The 23,852-nt window shown below is 31.7% G+C and overlaps 3 protein-coding genes and 1 long non-coding RNA gene across 8 annotated transcripts in view; 2 read left to right on the top strand and 2 right to left on the bottom strand.

The window, feature by feature from the left end:
- The window catches only part of Nasp (Nuclear autoantigenic sperm protein), a 92,168-nt gene extending 91,067 nt beyond the window's left edge, over positions 1-1,101 (bottom strand). Inside the window, exon 1 of the mRNA XM_023159844.2 lies at positions 957-1,101. The gene's annotated coding sequence lies outside the window, so the exon portion shown is untranslated. The remainder of the gene's footprint in view (positions 1-956) is intronic.
- Positions 1-23,852, top strand: part of LOC111505089 (uncharacterized) — a 312,186-nt gene that overhangs the window by 189,834 nt on the left and 98,500 nt on the right. The window lies entirely within an intron of this gene.
- Positions 2,242-23,852, top strand: part of LOC111505092 (uncharacterized) — a 34,718-nt gene continuing 13,107 nt past the window's right edge. For 2 of the 5 annotated variants that reach the window (XM_074179959.1, XM_074179956.1), the window contains exons 1-4: positions 2,242-2,470; positions 3,323-3,736; positions 6,653-7,151; positions 9,211-9,609. In XM_074179959.1, coding sequence (XP_074036060.1) covers positions 2,468-2,470; positions 3,323-3,736; positions 6,653-7,151; positions 9,211-9,609 — 1,315 coding nt within the window. In that variant the 5' untranslated portion in view covers positions 2,242-2,467. Of the gene's footprint in view, positions 2,471-3,322; positions 3,737-6,652; positions 7,152-9,210; positions 9,634-10,520; positions 11,021-23,852 lie in introns of those variants that run through there. The other 3 variants (XM_074179958.1, XM_074179955.1, XM_074179957.1) reach the window with 3 other exon arrangements.
- On the bottom strand, positions 6,412-7,063 carry LOC141484709 (uncharacterized). The gene is made up of 2 exons (XR_012466750.1): positions 6,925-7,063; positions 6,412-6,874 (listed from the first exon to the last, which is right to left on the bottom strand). It is a non-coding gene; the product is annotated as an uncharacterized lncRNA (long non-coding RNA).

Genomic DNA, 23,852 nt, shown 5'->3' with positions numbered 1-23,852 from the left:
GCTCAAAGCTTCTTAATAAAAGCTAATATGAACACTTCTACTTCAGATGACCTTTTTTTAATAAGAGAACTAGGAACAATGTCCATCAATATGAGATGATAATTTTGGTTGAGAATATTCTGGATATTTAGTTGAAAAAACACATATTCACCGTTCACCACACATTACTGCTTCAATTAATAACAGTTAGATATATAAATAAATTGGTAGTTTTACGCTTCTCCTGAAATATAAGAGTGTTGTAGATATTGTCCTTTGACAAGTAACATATTGAAGTGGAATGTGAAAACTTTTTCAATTCAGGTGATTCCTCTAACAGCAAGTTCAATAAATAATAAATTACAAACTGTGATGAAACACCATTTGCAATAAACACAAGAATGCATAGATTCCAACCCAATCTCCAGCACATTTAGAATTATTATACAATGTCTACTAATAATATAATCAGTTAGTCTACTGAAAAACTAAAGACATGCTAAGGTTGTTTTAAATAAACAGACTAAAACGAGATATTTCTCCTTTAACAACACGACTATAGTTGAAAACACTGAATATTCTCTTCAAGAAACAAATTTTTAATTATTTCATACAGTTTTCGTCAACCAAGTTAGTACCATCAGATAATCATTAAGAAATCATTAGAACTAACTTTATGTTGGCATCCTAATGATGACATGTTGGTTAGAGAAACGTGCATCAAGAATAGTGAGACGCGAGAAGCATAATTGAAACCTCTGGCGTGAAGGGAATGAAAACACATTTTTTTTTAATATCACTAGCAAACCGAAGCAAAAAGGCAGAAACACAACTAGTCTCGAATGAACTCGTGAAATATCGATATTATTTGAGTGCATTATATTATATGATGTTGAGTTATCGTTAGACAAATATTCAATAAGAAACAACCACCTTAATATGTTTTCTATAACCTAAAAAACAAAAAAAAAACTCACCTCTATTTGAAATTTGAGGGAAACTTCTCAACGAATAATTTTATTACAGAATAATGATAAACATCAAATTTATTGACAAAAAATAATTCAACCGGAAAAACTTAGCGGGTTTTTTGACAATCGGTATTCAAGACAAGAAAAATAAAAGGAACAAGCAGTGTTGCCACAACAGTTCGAAAAATACTCAGAGCAATAAAATATTACAAGGGCCTCTCCTATCCTTTTATGACTGGAACATATACAATCATTGTACATTTACATAGGGACAGAGCCATAATGAAATCAGATCTACCTATTCTAATGTAGCATCCGACACTATCTTGCCATTCCAAATCTAAACGTTCAGTCAGGATGTCAAGGAAAATATTGAAGAATAATATAGTTTCCATTGAATATGTTAAGGAAACGAAGCCGACTAGAATTTCAACAGTTGAAACAGTGGAGTAAACAATAATTATTGGAGATAGAGATACTCAGTAACATATTCTCTGTAAACAGGAAACAAGCAAAATTCAAAGTTACTTCACAATCCCAGTATTGCCAAGGTGTTGTAGTTCTATGATTCAGTCGTGTTATTCAGTAGTCAACCAATGGTAATAAGAGTAGTGTTTCAAATGGACCAATCATAGAAGAATTTAATATTGCCAACGTCACTTTTGAAACATTTTTGTTCTAGGGATATTTCAAATGAAAGAAGTGATTATTATTCAACAATAATGGGAAAATTGATATTTGTAGAAATTAATGGACAACGAATTGAAAATATAAATGAAAAATGTATCAGAATTACAATTGGTTGGTAGTCCTGCACTCAGTACTAGTGTCATAAATTCAGCAATGGCGGATATTTGAATTTTTTAAAATCTTCGTTCAATTATTGCGTCTTTGGTAGTTTTCAAATATGTCTCCATATTCTCATCATTATCATATTGCATTTATTCCACCTAAAACACAAATGACAAGGTTAATGCGGTTGTAGCATGGACTTTCCACAAAAAAAAATACAAATCATAACCTCTCATTCAAATGCATATACACTTCTTATGCACGCAGGAAAGATTTTCATCTTAATTCAATCACTATTGAAACTATTGAAGTATATCGCTTTTAATTTTATAATACAATTTTTGGAAATTGTCGTTTGACTTGAAAGCAGATGCAACTTTTTCTATTAAGAACTAAAGAATGCGATTAGCGTGCTCTGAATACAATGAATTTTCACGTCAAATTGGTGCATATTTTCAATTTTTTTTTTCATTTTTTCATTGTTAACTTGGGCTGAATAACTATTTTTCAATTTACCTGTTCCATTACAACAAATTCCCGCCAAATATTTGAATGTTAACCCCTTCGGGACTCGCTAGAATTGCCTGCGCACCCCTCGGGAATCGTTTATCCTTTCGCGTTATCGCGTTCTATCGAAATAGAATGGCGAATTTGGGGAATTTTTAGTTTTCCCAAGAAAAGGGTTAATAAACACAACATCGATTTCATGATAGAATATATATAATATGGTAAGATTTTATGAAATTATAGGTTACTATAAGAACCAATAGAGATACTATTTTTCTTCACTTATAAGTTGAATTTTTGAATACATTGAGAAAAAAATACATAGTATGTTTAGGTTCCAATGTAGCATTTATTAAACCTGTAATTTATGTAGAATTCACATTATAGGGGATGTCGTTGAATCCTAATACAGAGAAAGTTGCTATCTGTTGTGTTTATATTTCAGTAAAATAATGTATTACAATAATGAGGGGAATACTTTGAGCCTTTCTTTACTCACTGTTTCACTTTCTGTTCACATAAACGAATCATTTCTAATTCTGAATCAAATGGAATTGTTACCACTATCTTACACCAGAATCAGTTATTATCAATTATTTTATTTGTTATTCAAATACTTTCCTAAAAACTATTTTTTCCATTCTTATTTCTGCCTCAAAATGTAATTGGTCAAGTTCATTGGTTTTGAAGGATGTATAAGCAAAGAACGTAGTAGGTACACCCTTGAATATTTCAAGCTGTGTCAATGATTTCTCTTAAGTTTACAACAATATAAAATGTAAATGGAGCTAGTTCTAAATAATGGTACAGACGCAGGATACAGTACTTGTTCTAGAAAGTCATTCTGCCAGATATAAGAATGAATCTTTAACATTTCATATGAAATTTTGTTTATAAATATAAATGAATGGCAAAGGTAAGCTCAGAGTGACATAAGTAGTGATTACATTCAAGAGAAAGAAAATGTAGTGAAAAAATTTTAAAGAAATGTCGTATATTTTTATTCTAGTCTGAATAATCTTCGAAGTTAGGAAAAACTTACAGCATGAAAAATAAATATAATTGTTTTCAAGATTTTTATTTATAGTTGGAATTATTTAAATTTGAAATGTTCTGGATACAGATATATCATGAATTTCCCATCATTTGGGGGCCATTTTTCCACCACAATTCCTACAATTCACCAGTTCGCTGCCAAATTTTCCCAAGAGAATTCGAATAACCCCTGTCCTGCTCAGGAGAATAGCAACAGATATACAGCTAATGGAGTACCATCGTTCACTCAACATCATCATGCCACACAGCAACAAATGCTGAATACTATAAATAGTGGTAAATATCAGGGCAACTACTTGAATCAAGCAATATATACTCAGCAAAACAATGTTCGTCCAGAAAAACGACAGATCTTTGAACCTCAAGAGTTTGCTCAGGAGTTATGTGCAGCTATGCTTCAACAGAGTCAGCAGGAGAAACACATTGAAAGGGTGAGAATATGCAACACATTTTTGTAATTATTTAAAAGAATGAATATTAATGGGAATAACTATTTTTAATATATATAATAAACACAAATGATGTTTATGAAATTCAGAATCTTCTGTAATTAGCACTTTAAGCTTTTTAGAAAATATGTGGAAAAAGGAATGGTGTGAATCAATATTTTTTCTTTTGTTTGAAGGTGTTTGACAATGGTTCGTGGTGTATTTCATCAGTTCGGACTTCCATTGTCTAATATAATATAAATTGATTTGAAATCCCTGAAAAAAATAGAAGATCAACCGAAAATAACAATTTTATTAAAAACAAAAAACTGAAATTACAAGGAAATAACATACAAGCTACAACCAGAAAATAAAAAATTGAAATATGAATAAAAGCTGAAAATTAAAAAATATTAATAACAAAAATGAAAAATAAAAATTGATGGATTCCAAACCAAGTTACGTCACGACGTTTCGATTGTTAGTATCCACAATCGTCTTCGGGTGATAACTGGTTATCACGCGATAATAATATTTTTTAATTTTCAGCTTTTATTCATATTTCAATTTTCAATTTTCTGGTTGTAGCTTGTATGTTATTTCCTTTTAATTTCAGTTTTTTGTTTTTAATAAAATTGTTATTTTCGGTTAATCTTTTATTTTTTTCAGGGATTTCAAATCAATTTATATTATATTAGACAATGAAAGTCCGAACTGATGAAATATTTTTTCCATTTCTTATTGACTCTCAGTTTATTTCAAAATAGGAAAACCATTGTTACCTTATTTTAAAAAATTGTTTTATGTGATAGTTATAGGGCGCAGTAAAAGTTGTTTTGATAATAATTGTTTGTTGGACTTTACCAAGTTTTGACATTTCTATATCAGTTATCACAAGTAATATAAACATTCATTTTCTTCAGATATTAACAAATAAAAATGTTTAGTTTCATTGATATTCAAAATTTTATGATTTTCTTATAATTGTGTTTTAAATGAAATACCATATATATGTATATTAAAATAGAATAATTTTTCTGGTTGATTCGGCCATTACTTGATGAAGATCCATAGTAATTTCATAAACTATACCTTCACAAACTTTATTTGAAAAATATATCACGACATGTTTCGCTAACACAGTAGCTTTTTCAACAGTGATTTGAATACTACAAGTTGCTTCTTACGCTAATATTTATATACCACAGGTAACTACAATTGGGAGGTACCTCAGGGATATAAAAATTGTAGAGGTTTAGGTAATTTGATGGAGGTAATCCCAATTGTAGTTAGGTACCTGTGGTATATAAATATTAGCTTAAGAAGCAACTTGTAGTATTCAAATTACTGTTGAAGAAGCTACTGTGTTAGCGAAACATGTCGTGATATATTTTTCAAATAAAGTTTGAGATCAAATCGTAAGGTGTAGTTTATGAAAAATGGTATAATCCAAAAACCTGTCAGAAAATATAATTCACATCTGCCAGGTTGTATTTCAATATTTATAATCAATATGAAACTATTGTAGAAAATGTTATGGTTACACATAATCACTTCTGTAGTTCAATACTTCATTATCTGAAATCTATTATATACAGAGTGAAAAATGGTCAAAATTCGAGTGAAAAAGATTACAATGAAGAAAGATTTAGATTCAAAGGTACAGAAGGTATAATATTCGAATATCTGCCTATTGGACAATATTTTAATCCACCAGATTGATAAATTCACAAAGAGTTCAGCTAAACAGATTTATCAGAGAATTTTATTTGAGGGTTGCCTTTTATGTTTCTACAAAGACCATTAAATAGTATTACTGAAATGTGGCACCATGATGTTAGTGAAATTTGCCATTTATTACAATAAGCATTTGAAATAACAAAAGAAAATCAGTCGAGATGGTTTTCGATAAAAGAATGAATAGGAGGTCGTCATCTGTCAATGATGAATCTTTCAAAAAAATTATGATGTTTTTCAGCTGCACAAGACAGGACAAATATCCACCATTTTTTCGGAGGATCAAAGAACAGTTAACAACCCTAAATGGTATGCTACAGTACATTTAACAAGTCTGTAGTCGACCTAAAACATTGCATCATTCCTCATGATGACAATGCCAGCGTCCATCAGACCATTGATTATTTGAAGAGAAAATACTGAATTGATGACTCAGTGTCTGTAGTCTCTTGATTTATTGCCAAGCGACTTTTGTTGTTCCTCTATATCCAACAACAAATGTGAAGGCAGTGATTTTCATCACCTCAAGAAACTGTCGAATAGTTTCAAAACCATATTTTTGAAATAATAACTTCAGCGTGGTAAAGCTGTTTGAGATTGAATGCATAAATATGCGGGATTTCAATCTTAAAGGTGAATTGAAAAACAGTATTTGTTACAGAAAATAATTTTAACTTTTCATAAAACCTTAAAAGGTCACCCTCGTAGATGGAATGACGTTTTTGCTTTATTACATGTTCCCTTTAAATTGCACTACTTTTCCATGGCCTCAAATACAAGGCCTCAGAAATATTTTATAAAATCGTTTATTTCTTTACTACATAAGATTAATTTGAAGTGCTTAGTTCCTAATGGTATTTCTTTGTGTTACATTTGAACCTCCCATATTTTTTAAACAACTTTTATTTATCATTTGCATGCATATCATTGATACATATTACTTGTGGTAGACTATTTTATTTGTCATTGTCCATAAAACATATTTTATCTTCTCGAAATGTTGAATAATTCAGTGTTGCAGTCACAAGCAATCAATGTTTTAACCATGTATTTCGAAGTATTGGCAAAATTGCTGCTCTTAATATTTAATTTAATATTTTAACATTCTATCTTCAACTTCGATTGACATACAAAAATACGCCTTTTGAAGGGACTATTTCAAACACGCTAATTTGTTGACAGATCAAACCTGATAGCCAAGAGGTCGATAGGAGAAATCAACAGTCTTCCCAAAATATTGAACAGATTATACAGCAATCTCATCAAACAGCTCAACAGAATATTAACCAAACATCATCTGCAATGCCTCCAGCATGGCAATCGCTTGCTACCTCAAGTTCTACAGTAGCCGACTACTTGTCTCATTTGCCATCTTCTACGTTACCTTTGAGTTTACATCACTTTCTGAAATATTCAGCAGAGAGTATAAAAAAGGAACATGTACAGCAACTTACCATTCCAAGTACTAACGACACAAATTCTAATCTCTCACACAACAGTTCCCTGAACGTAGGGGGTCTGAATGTTAGTACTTCCAGTGCTACTGTCAATAATTTGGTGTCGTCAAATGGTGTAAATTCTTTAACTACAATCAACACTGCCCAACTTCAGAATATATGCCCCGCTAAAAAGAAGAGAAAGAAAAGGCCCGAGAAGGAGAAAAAACCTCGCCCAAAGCCAGGTACTTTTATTATCATTTGATAATTGATAGAAAGTGTACAAGATTATCCATTATGTGGCAATAACAATCTGTCGATATTTGAACTATTTCTATGTAAGTTAGTGTCAAAAATTACATGAAATATGTAAGATTGAGAAATTGAATTATGTGTAAACAAATTACTTACTTCGAATCAACCTTCCATGGGTTTTTTCACGTTCCACCATCTGAAAAAAATTAAAAATTGTAATGGAGAACTTCTACAAGTGTAGTAGGGGTAAACATTTTAGTTCACCCCGACAAGTTACTGCGAAAATTCTAAATATTTTTCACTGATAAAAAAAATTCACAAAGAAAAATGTTTTTTTCATCAGAAACTCTTTTTGTCGAAATTACTTGAACTCATCGGGGTGAAAAAAAATTCCCTTTCTACACCTGTATAAAGTTCTTGATTTTTAATTTTTTTTCAGTTTGAAGAAGGTAAAAAAACACAAAAAGGTAGATGAAAACTCTATTTCCTCAACAGTTTTGTTCACTGTTGATTGAGTAAGTTTGTTTTGAAACTGTTTTTGATCAGTAATGGCGACATTAGGATTTTACTGACAAAATATTATATATTGCTACTACTGAATAGGTGAAAGATCATTAATTGGTAGATGAAAATCAATAATATTTCTAATATTGCAAACATTTCATGTCTTAGAAGTTTGTTTATCAAGTAAACTCGTTTGTTTTATTAATTTATGGATGAAATTGATAAAATGAAGTTCTATTTTGTTCAAAACAAGCACTTTTCTGAATCACCAGAAATGCAATACTCTTCTCGGTGCGTGTTTCTCCAATCAAGTTGGCATCTTCAGTTTTCTTCATTTCCTGAAGACGCCAACTTGGTTTATGAAACGCGCGTCGAGAAGAGTATTGCAATTCTGATGAATGAAAGAGGTGCTTGTTTTGGATTTATTTTACGCTAAACATTCAGTTTTACCTTTTATTCAATTTTGTTTTCTATTCAATTGATCAATTGACATTAATATATATTTAGACAATATTAAACTTTATAATTTCTTGCAGATATTCAATGGAAACAATGGGATATCAGTCTCAATAAAATATTTTTATGCATGATAAAACAGATTTAAATTCAATTTCAATCATTTGAGAAGAACCTGATTATCTACAGTATCAACAACTATTATTCCACTTTCATTTATTATGGAAAGACTAGTAAACGTTTACGAATACCTCATTGTTGCCACAAACTTCGTCTGAGTGGGCTTCAGTTTTTTTATTCACCCAGATTTTCTAAGAGTCAAAAGTTTGTATGTATTTGCCTATTTTTGATTTATAAGAAATTAATTTCACAAACTTTACAAATAGTTAATTTAAATTTCAGCCAAATCAACTGAAGAGTAATTCTATAGTTTTCTTCTTGAATAAATGTTTGAGTAAATTTTTGATTGATTGACTTATGAACCGATTAAAATAAATCTTTGAATGAATGAAGCACAGAGTTAGGTGAAGCTTACCAGAAACCGCACTCAATATGGCTGAACCATTTTTGAGATTAGCACTCACAGAAACAAACAAAATATCTAAAAAGCATTGTTTTGTATTCTTTTGCAGTAATAAAGACTCCATCAACAATAGTTGTTCTTGAATATCTTCCATGTTCAGATGGCAGTCGGTTAAAATTTTATTATATGTATTGATGAAGAAATTACTAATATTTTAGACATGTCAATGTGAAGACATTATTTTTCACATATAGTCATTGGGCATACTTGAAGACTGGCTATAAATTAAATCATCTAAAGGAACAATTCGTTCAGGCCAGTCTCAACTCCCTACACTGTAGGTTAATGGACACCTATCTGAAAACAACTACTCCCCTCGCTAATTATTCAACGTCCTTCATGGACGTTGAATTTTCTTCAATTTTTTTCTTTCAATTTTGTATGTGTTAGAATTTGTGGTTTGAAAATAACAATAAGTTGATAGTTTTCTCAAGTTAGAAAGAATTTTTATTTGAAAGACCACATTTTAGTAATAAGAAATATTTCATGTGTAAAAATTATTCAAGGTGAGATTCGTCTTACTACCGCCCTGGATGGCTCCACTTTATACTGCTGCCCAGAATGTCATATGGCGTATCCTGAAAAAGAGCTATTAGAACAACATTTGGTAGGTCACACTTTGGAGCGACGGTTTGTTTGCGACATATGTGGTGCAGGACTCAAAAGAAAAGATCACCTGACAAGGCACAAGCAGTCCCATAACCCTGAAAGGCCGTATGTATGTACAGTGTGTCTAAAGGCCTTCAAACGAAAGGAACAGCTCACCTTACACTTTGTCATTCACTCTGGGGAGAAAAGGCACATATGTTCTGAATGTGGAAAAGGTTTTTATAGAAAGGACCATTTAAGAAAACATACCAGATCACATATTGCTAGAAGAGTGAAGGCAGAACTATCACAGCAAAGTAAGTATTCAGCGTATCATTTAGGTAAATATAGTTTATCAAAAATACAAGATGTGCTTATAAGATTACAAGACTAATACTCACTTTGACAACATATCATTTCAAATTATTTCATCTTCGGTCATTATTCTCTTCATTGTACTCTCCGCCTCTATTTTTTCAATGCTTCATACAAATTTTGAAATATGTAAAACACTAGAAGTCTTTTGCGAGTTCTTCGATATGTGGCTTTTTTCAATGGCTTCAAATATCTTAAATCGTATACCTTTTAATGCAGATGTTACCTCAGGAACAGATAAAATTTACATGGTGCCAGGTATATCCAGTTCAGGTAAATAAGACAGCAGGTCAGCACACAAACATCAACATGTGACTGCATTTGAATGTCATACATCTTTGGATTAATCCAGTCTAGAAACACAGAGAGGATTGTGCTCTTGTACTTAATGTTTCGAAGGTATTTGATCATGTTTGATATGCGGTTTTTCCAACTGAATTGTACCTTCACCAGAAATATCAGTTTTTTAGCTTAAGACCAAAAATTTTTTTGGCAGAAGACAGCACCCCTGTCTCATCTCTCAATTTAAAACATCACCTAGCGATGCATATCTTTACCGACAACAGATGTGTCATATTGTTCAATAATTTATTAAGCTCAAGTTATATTTGGGAAAGAAAGGTTTTGGCTTTCAACTCATCCATCTTTGTAGAAAAACTCGCAAAAAAACATCCTGAGAACTCAATTTTTGATCAGGTGTGTATCCCATACGCCAGGTGACCTGATTTTATCAAAAATCTGTTAATCTGTTAAGAGGATGCTTTCTGTGGTACTCCACTAAACATACGTAGCAAAAAAATATAATATTATCAAAAAAATATTTCACTATTTTTTACGATTATCATATTTCTAGGTACAACTTCTCAAGGACTGCATCTTCAGGTGCCTGCACCTACTAATACAGCAACTACTAATAATAATAGTGCAGGTATAATTTCATAAATTTTGCAGCAATTTTCAATTTTTGTTGAAAATTCTAGTACTCAGTGTGATCTTGAACAATCGATTGGCGTGGTAAATTTTGGCTGTGATATTTTTTATTTAGTCTAGGCTAGTCTGTAGATCTAATCTACTTTAAATTTGATTATGACCTTATTATGTCGAGGTATAAGATATAAATTCGAAATTTACTGTTATATTTGGAAAAAGTTGAATATTTTTGTTGTTGACAGTTGAGTACTAGAATTGAAAATTCAGAGTATGAGTTACAAATCTCTAGTCCTTTTGAGACTACCTCATTGCTAATTATTGTGATAAAATTTATAAGATTTATACTCCCAGATATATATACTCTGTTTTATGAGTTTGTTTTTTATGGTACAATATTTGCTTCAAAAGTATAGTACAAATATTGTTATGTGTTTTATTTTAAATTTTTTGTTTTGCAGTTGATAATGTAGCAGGTGTTCTCATTTGTCTTTTTTTTAGCACTATTTATATACTCATTTATTTTATTGGATAACTGTGTAATGAGTTGCATTTTTAATTATTATATAAAGAAATCAGCTAAGAAGAACCTTTTTTATCTATAGCCCTAGGTTATTAAAAAGGATTTTCAAAATTCTAAAGTAAGCGATCGACAGTGAAAACAGTTTTGTGAAAATTTCCTTTATTAATTTTAAATATTCCTTAAAGATAGATTTTATGGTTCGTTTGAATTTTCAGAGATACTAATATAGTTATTTTCATGTAGAGCCAAAAAAGTATTGTGGCTTCAATTTGAAGGTGAGATGTATTTTTGGAGATATTGACTTTGTATTTTCATAAAAAAACTGTCTCTCTTCACTTCAACTATAATGACAAAAATCGGAATCATTTTCCATTTAAATAATTAGATTCTGTTACAGGTTGATTAATCGAAATAATTTCTTTATAATAGGACTCAAAATCTAGTACTTGGTTTCTTTTTATTATATTCTATCTTTTACCATTTATAAATTTATCTCACTGAACACCCTATCACTTACTTATAATGTCACTTATTTCATCATATCTTCTAAAAAGTAAACCCGAATTGTCAAAATATGTTTTCTTGGCATTTAATGAAGAAAACCTTTGGCACTTTTTGAGTTATAAATAAATAATTTACTATTTTGGTTTTTGAATTTGAAAATGGACAGAAAATGTTGCACAACTTTCCAATGTAGATTGGAGTTCATAATTTTATAGATTTTACTATGAATTATAGTAATATAAGAATAAAAAAGTCAAAAAATATAGTGGGTGATTGATTGAAGCATGAAAAACAATAGTGACCTTATTATTTAATTTGCTGAATACTATGCTTGAAAAGCTTTAATCTCAATATTCTTGAGCCAAAAGATGAATCGTTGTGAAACTTATTTTGCTGGAAAAAATTCCCAGTGTCAGATAAAATGAATATAATTATGAATAAATGAAATGAAATAGATTTTTCTATCAATAACTTCGTTTCAGGTTTGATAATCCGATACAACTGTTCATAATATAAAATAGGATACAAATGATTGAATAACCTCAAATTCAATCATCAGGTGATACATGATCTTTGAGTAATTTTCATAATATACTTTTTTCCGCCGTAGTTGCCGTAATATTTTCAACCCAATACCACCTGTTCAACTGAAGTTATGAATTTATTTCCTTTGAACTCCAAAAAATTTCCTGCCAACATTTCAAAAAGTTGAGTTTGGGCTTATACCTTGTTTTCCACTCTATGAAAACGTTGGTGATGGCTTATATGAACATATTTCATGTGAGACTTCACATATGTATCAAATTTTTTTTATTTAATCAGTTCATGGTAGTCCATTTTGTTCCAGTAAAATTGATATTTCTATAATTTCAGAGGCATGCTAGAAACTATTACAATTAATCTTGTATATGAAATAGTATGCAGTATTAATAATAAAAACTCACCTTCAAAATATTGTAATAAGTTATTTGTAATTCTCCAGTGTTCATGAACAATCATTAAATATGTTTTTTAGATCCTAACAATAAAGTAATAGTACAAATTGGACAGAACGAGCAATGTATTTTATACTTTCGAATCATAAGATACCAATCCACATAATAAAATAAGTAGAATATACCAAGAAACAAAGTGTAAATATCGTAAGAATCTTATTTGATTTGAATGATTGGTTTGTTTCAGAAATATTACCTTTGGCTATTATTATCATCCGTTCTACTTATTTTTTATATCTTTTGCAAAAAAAGTTTATTTTGGAAAAGTTATTATAATCGTAATTGAAATGCTTCCTATGTATGTACATTTGCTTTGTACATTTGTAACTCAAGAAATACATGATATTAATAGCTGAACAATTGATTTTATTTGTCCTTAGACGTTATTTTTTAAATTTTGATTTTCTTGCTACACTTTTTGGATACTCTCTTGTTACTAGTGAAAATACATTTAAATAGTTTATATACAATATTCTTTGAAAGACATTTTTCATTTCCCACTGTTTTGTTGGGTGTATAACCTTCTACAATGTAAAAAATAAACAAAGTTAACTCGATGGAAAATCTGTAATAAAGAGCAAACTGAAAAGTTACTCTGTAATATAAACCACTGAAGAATCCAATTAGTCAGTAGCATGTCGTAGTGATAAATTTCACCTACAAACCGAAAACATCAATTGAAGAGAATACAATTTTTATGCTTAGTTCTCTTTAGTGGTTGACGTTTCGAAAAAACAATTTTTTTCAGTTGTCAAAACCCAAAATTCACTTGAAAACTTTCACCTCAGTTGTGAATAGCTGTTTCATTGAAATACGTCAAGAGAAGCGAACATAAAAAATTTCACTCCATCTAGTGGACGCGGTACTAACCAACTGCATATCCGAAATTTGCCCGATTCCTCTGAATAAGGAAGACAAACTTTCTTATTAGTCAGTGGGCTATGCTTGAAGACAGGCAGTAAACAAATCTAAAGAAATGAACTTTAAACGTTCAAGCCCGTCTCGGAAATACCTACACAGTAGGTTGAATGGACTGACGCCTATCAGAAAACAACTACTCCACTGGCTAATACCACGAACGGCTCTGTAGGAAAACACATAACCGGAGAAGTTTGTGGAAAGAGCTCTTAATGAAAATGGTAAAAGCAATACACATCATATACGGTTTCAACAATCATCACAAACCCAACAATGCAAATACTTCACAACTAACCCTCCTGTACTCGGGTAGTGTCTGTGAGACAATTCAGTTCTAATTTTCATTGCTAAATCTACAGTTGGTTGTCGTTCGCGCCAAACGTTCGTGTAGTTTCGGGATTTTTAGACATCGGAACATGGCTTAAATGGTTAGTTTGAGTCAGATCGTGACAGACTTCTATTGTCGAGTATTGGCGTAATCAAATTATCTGATGAGAAATTTGTGATTTTTGCTGTTTTTATTCTACTTGGTGATATTAAAAAAAAACATGGATCCGTATTTGGAAGAACTTCAAAGACTGCAAACATATGATGAAGTTTCAACTGATGATGAGGTTCAACATGAGGATGGCGAGCCAGAATCAGATGTGGACCGTTGTGAATTGGGTGATCACGATTCCAGATCTGAGGAAAGTACAGATAAAGAGCTTGAACATGGAAATAGTGAATAAACAATCTATAAGCGGAGGTAATAAGAGTTTATTTGAATGTAAACGTAAAAAAGAAAATCATACAAAAGTAATAAAGTGGTCTAAACACGCACCTATGACTAGTGTTAGAAATAGACGTCAGAATATTGTGACACATTTACCAGGCACAAAGGGAAAAGCAAAGAATATCACAAATCCATTAGAAAGTTGGTCTGCTTTCTTTACTATCGATTTGCTTGAATTGAGAGTACAAACATATATATAGCAACAGTTGCACCAAAGTACAAAGATCCACTGGATGTGCTACCTACAAATATTGTAGAACTGAAGGCTGTCATTGGGATTCTCTACTTGATGGGGCTTTATAAAAATTGGAGAAAAAATACCAAAGACTTTTGGGCTGAAGATGGCCCAAGCCTCGAAATTATTCGTGCAACAATGGCCCATCGCAGATTTACCTTTTTATTGTCTTGCATACGATTTGATGATGTTCATACTAGAAGTGAAAGAAAGAAGACTGACAAATTGTGCCCCATTAGAACTTTTTTTGAACGCTTCATATAAAACTGTAAGGACTGCTACACTCCAGGTTTCTATGTGACATTGTATGAAATGCTGTTTGCATTCCGAAGACGCTGTGGCTTTCGCATGTACATTCCCAAGAAACCAGCCCGTTATGGAATAAAAGTGTTCGCGTTGACTGATGCAAGAACTTGTTATATCGTCAATTTAGAAGTTTATGTTGGACTTCAACCCAATGGTCCATACCAATGGATGAATATTTTAACGATAGCTTTTAACTGACTTGCACATATTTTTTATCTTTATTCATTAAGGAGCTCTCAAGTTGTTACACTTCTAACACAAAGAATAGTACCTGATGCATTACAATTACAGGCAAATTTACCTAAAGTACCTGAAATACCTGAGTTGAGACGTTCGGACCATATAAAGAGGCAGACGACAGGATGACAAGTTCAGTTTGAGGAGTGCCTAGAAGATGACAGTACGACCAGCTGTCGAAAGCGCTCGCAGATAATTTTCTGAAATTTAATATATATATATATATATATATATATATATATATATATATAGACGTTCACTTCATACTGAGAAATTAAATTCAACTTTATATTCCGGGATTTTTCGGTAATATTCGATTATAATTGTGTGAATTATTCCTTTTTAAACTACGGCATTGGAAATTGGTTGACTGAGTTGAATAAAAACACAATAGCACCTTTCACGTCTCCCTATGTACCGTAGAGTTTTTCGAGAGTTTTTTTTCATTTTTAGGTACCTATTCATATTTTTTCCATTGCTCTTGAGCGTTTTCTACAATGAACTTCGAATAAGAAAACCTTTTATGATTATCTGAAACATATCTACAACAAAAATATATTATTTGTGTTTTGATGAGCAGAAAAAAAAATTGTAGCAATAATAACATCTGAAACGAACACTATAATTATAATGAAAATTGGAATGAAGTAATTTATATACACAAAAAAATTATTGTGCAATAAATGTTCGAATTAGAGTCCTTCCATTTCGAATCAAATAATGGGACAATAAGATGGTCTGCAAGATCACCAGATCTTACTATTATGGACTATTATCTATTGGGGACATTGAAAAATAGGATTTACGCTGTCAGAAAGATAAAAAATGTGGAAGACTCGAGATTGAGGATTTTGAATGATTTTGAGTGTATTGAGGGCAATAAATAATATGAAAAACCGAGTTAAAAAATGTCTCGAAATGGAAGGACTCCAATTCGAACATTTATTGCTCCAATAATTTTTTTGGGTACCTATATAAATTACTTCATTACAATTATAGTGTTTGTTTCGGATGTTATTATTGCTATCATTTCTTTTTCTGCTTATTAAAACACATACAATATATTTTTGATGTAGATATGTTTCAAATAATCACAAAAGGTTTTCTTATTCGAAGTTCATTGTAGAAAACGCTCAGAGCAATGGAAAAAATAGGTACCTAAAAATGAAAAAAAAAAAACTCTACGATACATAGGGAGACGTGAAAGTTGCTATTATGTTTTTATTCAACTCAGTCAACCAATTTCCAGGGCCGTAATTTAAAAGGGAATAATTCGAACAATTATAATCGAATATTACCGAAACATCTCGAAATATAAAATTTAATTTAATTTTTCAGTATGAAGTGAACGTCTACTATTAAAAACTACAACAAAAAATACAGGTCCGTATTTAAAAATTCAAAGATGGGGGTGGCCCAAGTCATATGACACCCTGTATAAAAGATTCATGGATATTTTCTGAGAGCCCACTTCAAGTGCCAACAGCAAAATGTGGACAGATTATCAATATGTCTGCGAATAAAGAAGATATAGGCAAAAAAATAATTTGGGATTTTTTGGTTTTTCCTGTATATCTCCAGAACCGAAAGAGCTATATTCCATTTTTTTACATCATTGAATAGGTCTCTGAAATACGTAACTTTGCCATAATTTAACCGACACTCTATCTCTTATCGTTTACGAGATCCCCATGTACAGAAACGAATTTAAATAGCCCTGTATATGATTCGGGAAGAAATGTTACAACGGACAATTGGTTCACAAGCTTGGACATTGTAGAGCATATGGTGGAAAATCATAGGATAACAATTGTAGGAACTATTCGCAAAAATCGATCAGAAACTCCTGCAGAACTGAAAGATATCACATCGATACAAGTATATTCCTCCATGTTTGCATTTCGTAGAAATGCCACTTTGGTATCATATGTACCAAAAAAGAAAAAATATGTCCTTTTAATTTCTTCCATACACTTCGATGACAAAATTGACGCAGCAACAGGACCGAAAGAGCTATATTCCATTTTTTTACATCATTGAATAGGTCTCTGAAATACGTAACTTTGCCATAATTTAACCGACACTCTATCTCTTATCGTTTACGAGATCCCCATGTACAGAAACGAATTTGAATAGCCCTGTATATGATTCGGGAAAAAATGTTACAACGGACAATTGGTTCACAAGCTTGGACATTGTAGAGCATATGGTGGAAAATCATAGGATAACAATTGTAGGAACTATTCGCAAGAATCGATCAGAAACTCCTGCAGAACTGAAAGATATCACATCGATACAAGTATATTCCTCCATGTTTGCATTTCGTAGAAATGCCACTTTGGTATCGTATGTACCAAAAAAGAAAAAAATATGTCCTTTTAATTTCTTCCATACACTTCGATGACAAAATTGACGCAGCAACAGGAGACCAGTGAAGCCAGATATGATTACCTGTTATAATATAACTAAATGCGGTGTTTATTCGGCTGACCAAAAGATGGCTGCATATAATGTAAGTAGAACCACTTGCAGGTGGCCGATGGTTATCTTCTATAATATGCTCAACATCGCAGGAGTAAATGCTTTTGTAATAAGTCATAGCAATGTCCCTCCTCCAGATAACAATTACAAACACCGGAGGTAATTTTTGAAAAAACTTGCTTACGACTTAGTTATGGAAAATCTAACTAATCGAGCAATTAATCCACATACCTATTAGAAAAGATATCAGGGATTTGGCGCTGAAGCTCTCTGGTACGACCACTCTGCCTCCGCGAGCAAGGCGCGAAAATGAACATGGACGTTGTGCTTATTGCAGAAATCGAAACATGAGATATTTTTGCAAAAAGTGTTCAAAATGGCTGTTTGGAACAGGTTAATCCATTTTGTAGAGATTTCGAAAATGAAAGTTACGAAAATCAACTTTAATTTGATTAATTTACTTATAGTCTAATTTTGTCAAGTTATGCAGCAAGTAGAAAAAACGGGTGTTATTTTTTGTTTTGATTAGATACACCTTTGATTTTGTTAATCAATATATCAATAAACAATTCTGAATGAAAAGTTTTTTTTTACTTTATTCATCTCATTATGTTTTTTAAAACTGAAAAACGTGTCTGACAGACACCACCCAAGTGTGCATACTACTTTGCTTCACCCGAGTGCAGGAGGGCTAACGACATACCTTATGTTCCCGGTTTGTCTGAGAAATTGAGACTCATTAGTTATAGATATAACGTAAGAACAAAATACGGTTAAAAAATCAAAAAAGTGTATTTACTATACACTTTGTTCCTGTGAATCAAATCAAATTAATTCATCATTTTTGATACAAGAATGTATATATGACACGTCACATTTTACAAAAGATATTTTATCTAATATCACTTATATCAATAACAACACATATTACACAAAAATATTATTTTCATACTCTTTCAGGGAGTAAAAACAACTTGTTACCAAAAAAGTCTTTGACTTTTTTCTTGAATTTGAGAATATTTGTTTCACTTCTGATGCTGTGTGGTAATCAGTTAAAATATTTTGCCCCGGCATAAAGTGGCGAACCTTTGTACTCATTACGGTTTATTTTTTCCTGATGGAAGTCGTTTCTCCGTCTCGTTTGATGAGACTGAATTTCCTCATTTCTTGTTAGCAACGGGAATGTACATGAACGTAGTTTAATATTTTGTGTAAAGATATGGTAATGTGATTTTTTTTTGTCTTGGAATGTCTTCTTACAAGATTCTCTGCATTTGAGATAAAAAATTATTCTAATGAAACGTTTTTGCATTATAAATATTCTATTTATTTCTGATGAGTGTCCCCAAATGGTAATATTTATATTCAGTTTAGAATACACTAGACCATAGTATATATCCAAGAGATTATGTCTCAAAAATTTTGATTTCATTGTTGAGAAGGCAAAATACGTTTTTTTCAGACAAGTGCACAAGTATTTAATGTGATTATTGAAAGATAATTTATTGTCAAGTTGTGTTCCAAGTAATTTTGTATATTCTGTTGTTTCAAAACCTAAATTTATTTGGAGAGGGCGCTGATACTTACTTGAAAACTGAATAAATGTTGTTTTATCTTTATTATTTATTAAATGATTGTTTCTACACCAACATTCGAATTCATTGATGACTAGTTTTGTTTTATTTTCAATTTCATTTAGATCTGGGGATGTCACAATGATTGTTGTGTCATCGGCATACATGAAAACTCGACCCTCTTTTATGTTTTCGGATAGTTCATTATAGTCTATTTCAAAAGAGTGTAGAGTAATAAATCATGAAGTGTCATAAAATTTGCCTGAATTTCGTTGTCGTCCATGGGCGTAGGCAAATCTTAGGATTATTAAACTTAATAATTAAAGTAAATTAAAAATTACAGACATAGATAATAATAAAAGGCCATTTTTGGGAAGTAATTTGGTCTAAAACTAAGTACCTACATGTATTTAGGTAAGTAAAATTTCTTAAAAAAAGATTAAGATTAATTTTAGTGGTTCTTGTAAACTTATTTAATATGCAATTTGGGTTCATATACTTGAGCATGATTTCTCAAAAAAGGGTTAACACTTAGTTCCGAGGTGCCATGTCATTATAATAATCCCTTTTTGACCCTGCCCACCAATCATGCAATACCTATTAAACCCAGGTAATTAAGAAAAAGGGTTTAAATATATTGTAATGGTGTCTTAAACATTCGAGTTATAATAGTAATTGTTACTACACCAATTAAACGTACAGTGATATTGTGATATAGAAATAGTGAAAAAGTTATAAAATGGGGACATTTACTCCAAAGAAAAGAAGTGTGAAAAATTCTCCGCTATCTGTTTGCGAAAAAGTTATAATTTTAAATGTATATGATTGCATAAAACACGATCACCCTAGTTTGTCTGTGCAAGAAAGTGTTGAGCGATGTGCCCGAATGACTGGAATTGGACAGTCCACGATTTTTAAATTATTGCGAGAAAGAAAGATATCAGGCCAGGTAAGTCCATGCAAGAGAAAATCAGGAAGACCAATAAAAATCTTAGATGAAGACACCAAATGTGACATTCGAAGAAAAGTTCATTCGTTTTATTTTAAAAAGGAAATACCCACTCTTGAAAAAATATTTATCGAGATAAGCCAAGATAACGATATTCCTTTGATATCCAGAAAACTTTTATGGAAAACTTTAAAAAGTATGAATTTTGCCTGGGAAAAGCACAATCGAAAGGCACTATTACTGGAAAGTGATGAAATTGTTTGCTGGAGACGAAAATATTTGACAACTATAAAGCAGTACCGCAGAGAGCAAAAGAAAATTTTTTATCTTGATGAGACGTGGATAAACGAAGGTTATATAGTCAAAAAAATGTGGCAAGATAAAAATATAACAAGTTCTCGCCAAGCTTTCATAGAAGGCCTTTCGACGGGTATTAAAGGGAAGAGGCTTATAATTGCTCACATTGGAAGCGAAGACGGATTTTTAAAAGAAGGTTTGTTAAGCTTTGAGTCGTGCCGGACGGGAGATTATCATGAGGACATGAATTCGGATGTCTTCGAAGACTACTTCGGGGAAATGTTAAAATTTCTTTCAGCTGATTCGGTCGTGGTTATGGATAATGCAAGCTACCATTCAAGGCGCTTAGAGAAGGTACCAACTTCAGCTTGGAGAAAGCAAGAAATTATTAACTGGCTGTCAAATAAAGGTATTCAGTTTGAGACGAATTCAGTAAAGAAGGAACTACTAGTCATAGTAAAACAACATAAATCTCGCTTCATGAAATATGCCGTAGAAGATGTAGCAGAAAAGTATAAAGTAACTGTGCTGCGCCTACCGCCATATCATTGCGAATTAAATCCTATAGAACTTATATGGGCACAAGTTAAAGGATATGTTGCAAGGCACAATACCACATTTAAAATGAAAGATGTCAAGGTATTGTTTGATCAAGCCATTATGGAAATCACATCAGAAAACTGGCAAAAAGCAATCCAGCATGTTTTAAAAGAGGAAGATAAAATGTGGGAACTGGACAACTTGGTCGATCAGGTGGTTGACCCTATAATTATAACACCAGGGGATGATGACAGTTCTTCGGATGAAGACTATACTGATGTAGAATAATTTAATTGAATTGTAAATATACTGTAGCGGGATAAGCAATCTGGACAGAGACCAGTGTATCAGTGACAGTGACACTTTTGCTTAGGTTAGGGTTTAGAATTAAGGGTAGTCTGAATAATTATTTTCTCGGAAGGTTCTCGAAAATTGTACCTAGTAATCTCTAGAACATTCAATTAGGGTATAAATAGAGTGTTGTTAAACGTTAAGGGAAGTTCAGTTTTAGTATTGTTCAAGTGTCAAATTGTAATAACGTATCCAGTAAAGTTCTTGTCGTTTTTGTGAATAAATTGATTTAAAGTCCCCACAAGTGTTTCAATACGTAAAGTTCGTTCGTGTGTGTTTGTGAGTATTTCCCGATTTCGGTTCGTATATATTTTATTGTTACATTTTATATTTTTTTAATAACACTGTTCTGCTGTATTAAATTTTTATTTCCTTTAATATAATTTTTATGAATGCATATTCTTTTGGCAATTATCCCACTAGCGCGCCTCTGGCTCAGTATTTATCCGTCGATAACAATGGACAAATCCCTTAAAACAGGGTGATACCTACCTGCTCTTTATGAAACGACATAATTTTGCAATGCGGACTAGGGAAGTGACAGAATTTATTGACGGATCACCCTGTAGCGCTTTTGAATACTTAATGAGATTTTATTACTCTACACTCTTTTGAAATAGACTATAACATAAAGTAAAAATAATAGTGGTCCAAGCACCCCTTCCTGTGGGGTCTCCAGATTCATATCAAATTGACCTGAATAATTGTCGTTGACTTTAACGACTATTTTCCTATTACTCACATAAGATTCAAACTACTTATTGATAGACCCTCTTATCCCCATTTTATAGAGCTTTTTACTTAAATACTTCGGGTTGATTGTTTCAAATGCTCGGCTTAGAGCAAAAAATATACCAACTGTCTAAAACTACTAAACTACAAATATTCTAAAATTATCTGGTTCACAGTATAAAATGGAGTGAAACATAAATTATCAACTGAGAAACTCATTGAATAATTAGAAAACTCAAAGAATTCGCATATATTTTTTCATCAGGTAACAAGTGTATTTCAAATAGCTCTGTGGAAATTGAACGTAACTGGTTGAAATTGCTGAGATGAGAGGTTGAAAACAGAAATATGATATCTATTCATATAGACTATCGCATGAGATCTGGACGTTTCATTCTTTTGACGTATGTCAAAATAAATACAGCTATTCACAAATGAAGGGAAAGTTTCAAAGTGAATTTTCATTTATAAAAACGGAAAAACATTATTTTCCGAAACGTCAACCACTAAATAAGTTTTTTTTTTAATTTGTACGCAACATTTATGAATACGACAGGTTACTGACTCATTGGACCTCTTTAAAGGTTTATACTACGCAGTAACGGACGGTTCGACGTGGGTGCTTTGTTCACTCACTCAAATCAACCATCGTGTTGGAGGCTGCTTCAAGCTCCAGGCTGAACGATCGATTTTCACTTGCTATCGTCCAACCCGTGTTAGGAATCACACGTTAAAAGGTAAGACCTCGTTAGTCCTTAGCTCGCACAAGTTTCAAATTCTGAGGGTTGTCGTTCGTAGGAGTGCAACAGCTGGTTAACGGAAAAACGTATTTTTTTCAAACAAAAACTTTTCAATTTGCTCTTTATTACACTTCAGCAGATTCTGTATTAATTCAACTTTGTTTATTTTTCAGGTTGTAGAAGATTATATGTGACTGTATACTAGTAAAGTAATAATATATCGCTTACCCCCATCAGCACATTCTTCATTTTATCAGAATTAGATGAAATATCATTTTGTTTTCAAGCTGTATGCATTATTTTCGGTGTGTGGTGTGTAGTACGGGTGTGTAAAACGAGCTTTCACTATTATTTTCAGTCATTTTTAGGTAAAATAAATTTTCTTCATATAAAAATAGGATCTTTCATATAAAGAAATATCATTGGAGCATTCATTGTTAAGATACAGGGGGTACATAAAATTTGTATAACAATTTTTTTCACAAGCACTAAAGAAGTTACAATATTGAAATTAACCTCAAGTTTTGTACTACCAAAAAGACACTTAGCCAGAAATTTGTTTGATTTATCCCATGGTTGTAAGGGGTGGAAAACGCAACCCCTAAAATTTATTTCTAATGTAACTTTTTGTCTTATTATTTGTTTACCATTCAAAAATATATTTCCGATAGCCTGTTTCATTCTAAACAAAAAATGTCTCTTGGGTTTTTTACCCAAAATAAACCAGTTCGCAGCAAAAAATTATTTTACGAACTACAGAGATACATCGTCATAAATGCGAAAATATGAAAGTAATCTATCTAGTAGGTCGCTATTAGCGATAGTGACAATTAAATTGATATAACGCTGTCAGTTTGTGAATTTTCGAAATTGAATTAATACTAATTGTATGTTGTTGTTCTGTTCTTAATTTGTTACTTTAATAATTCATTTGTTATTAAAATGGCATACACAAATGAGGAAATGGCTGATATGCATTACGTTTACGATGTGTCGCAGGGGAATGGGTTAGAAGCTTCTAGAAGATATGCTGAAATGTATCCTCAACGGCAGCATCCTTCACATAGAATATTTGCTCGACTTCATCAACGATTACGAGAA

This window comes from Leptinotarsa decemlineata, unplaced genomic scaffold, assembly GCF_025532065.1.
Source record: "Leptinotarsa decemlineata unplaced genomic scaffold, Ldec_3_MD MMD2_tig00026282_RagTag_RagTag, whole genome shotgun sequence".
Lineage (NCBI taxonomy): Eukaryota > Metazoa > Arthropoda > Insecta > Coleoptera > Chrysomelidae > Leptinotarsa > Leptinotarsa decemlineata.
Note: the sequence above shows the minus strand (reverse complement) of the source record. Positions and strands in the feature narration are given on the sequence as shown.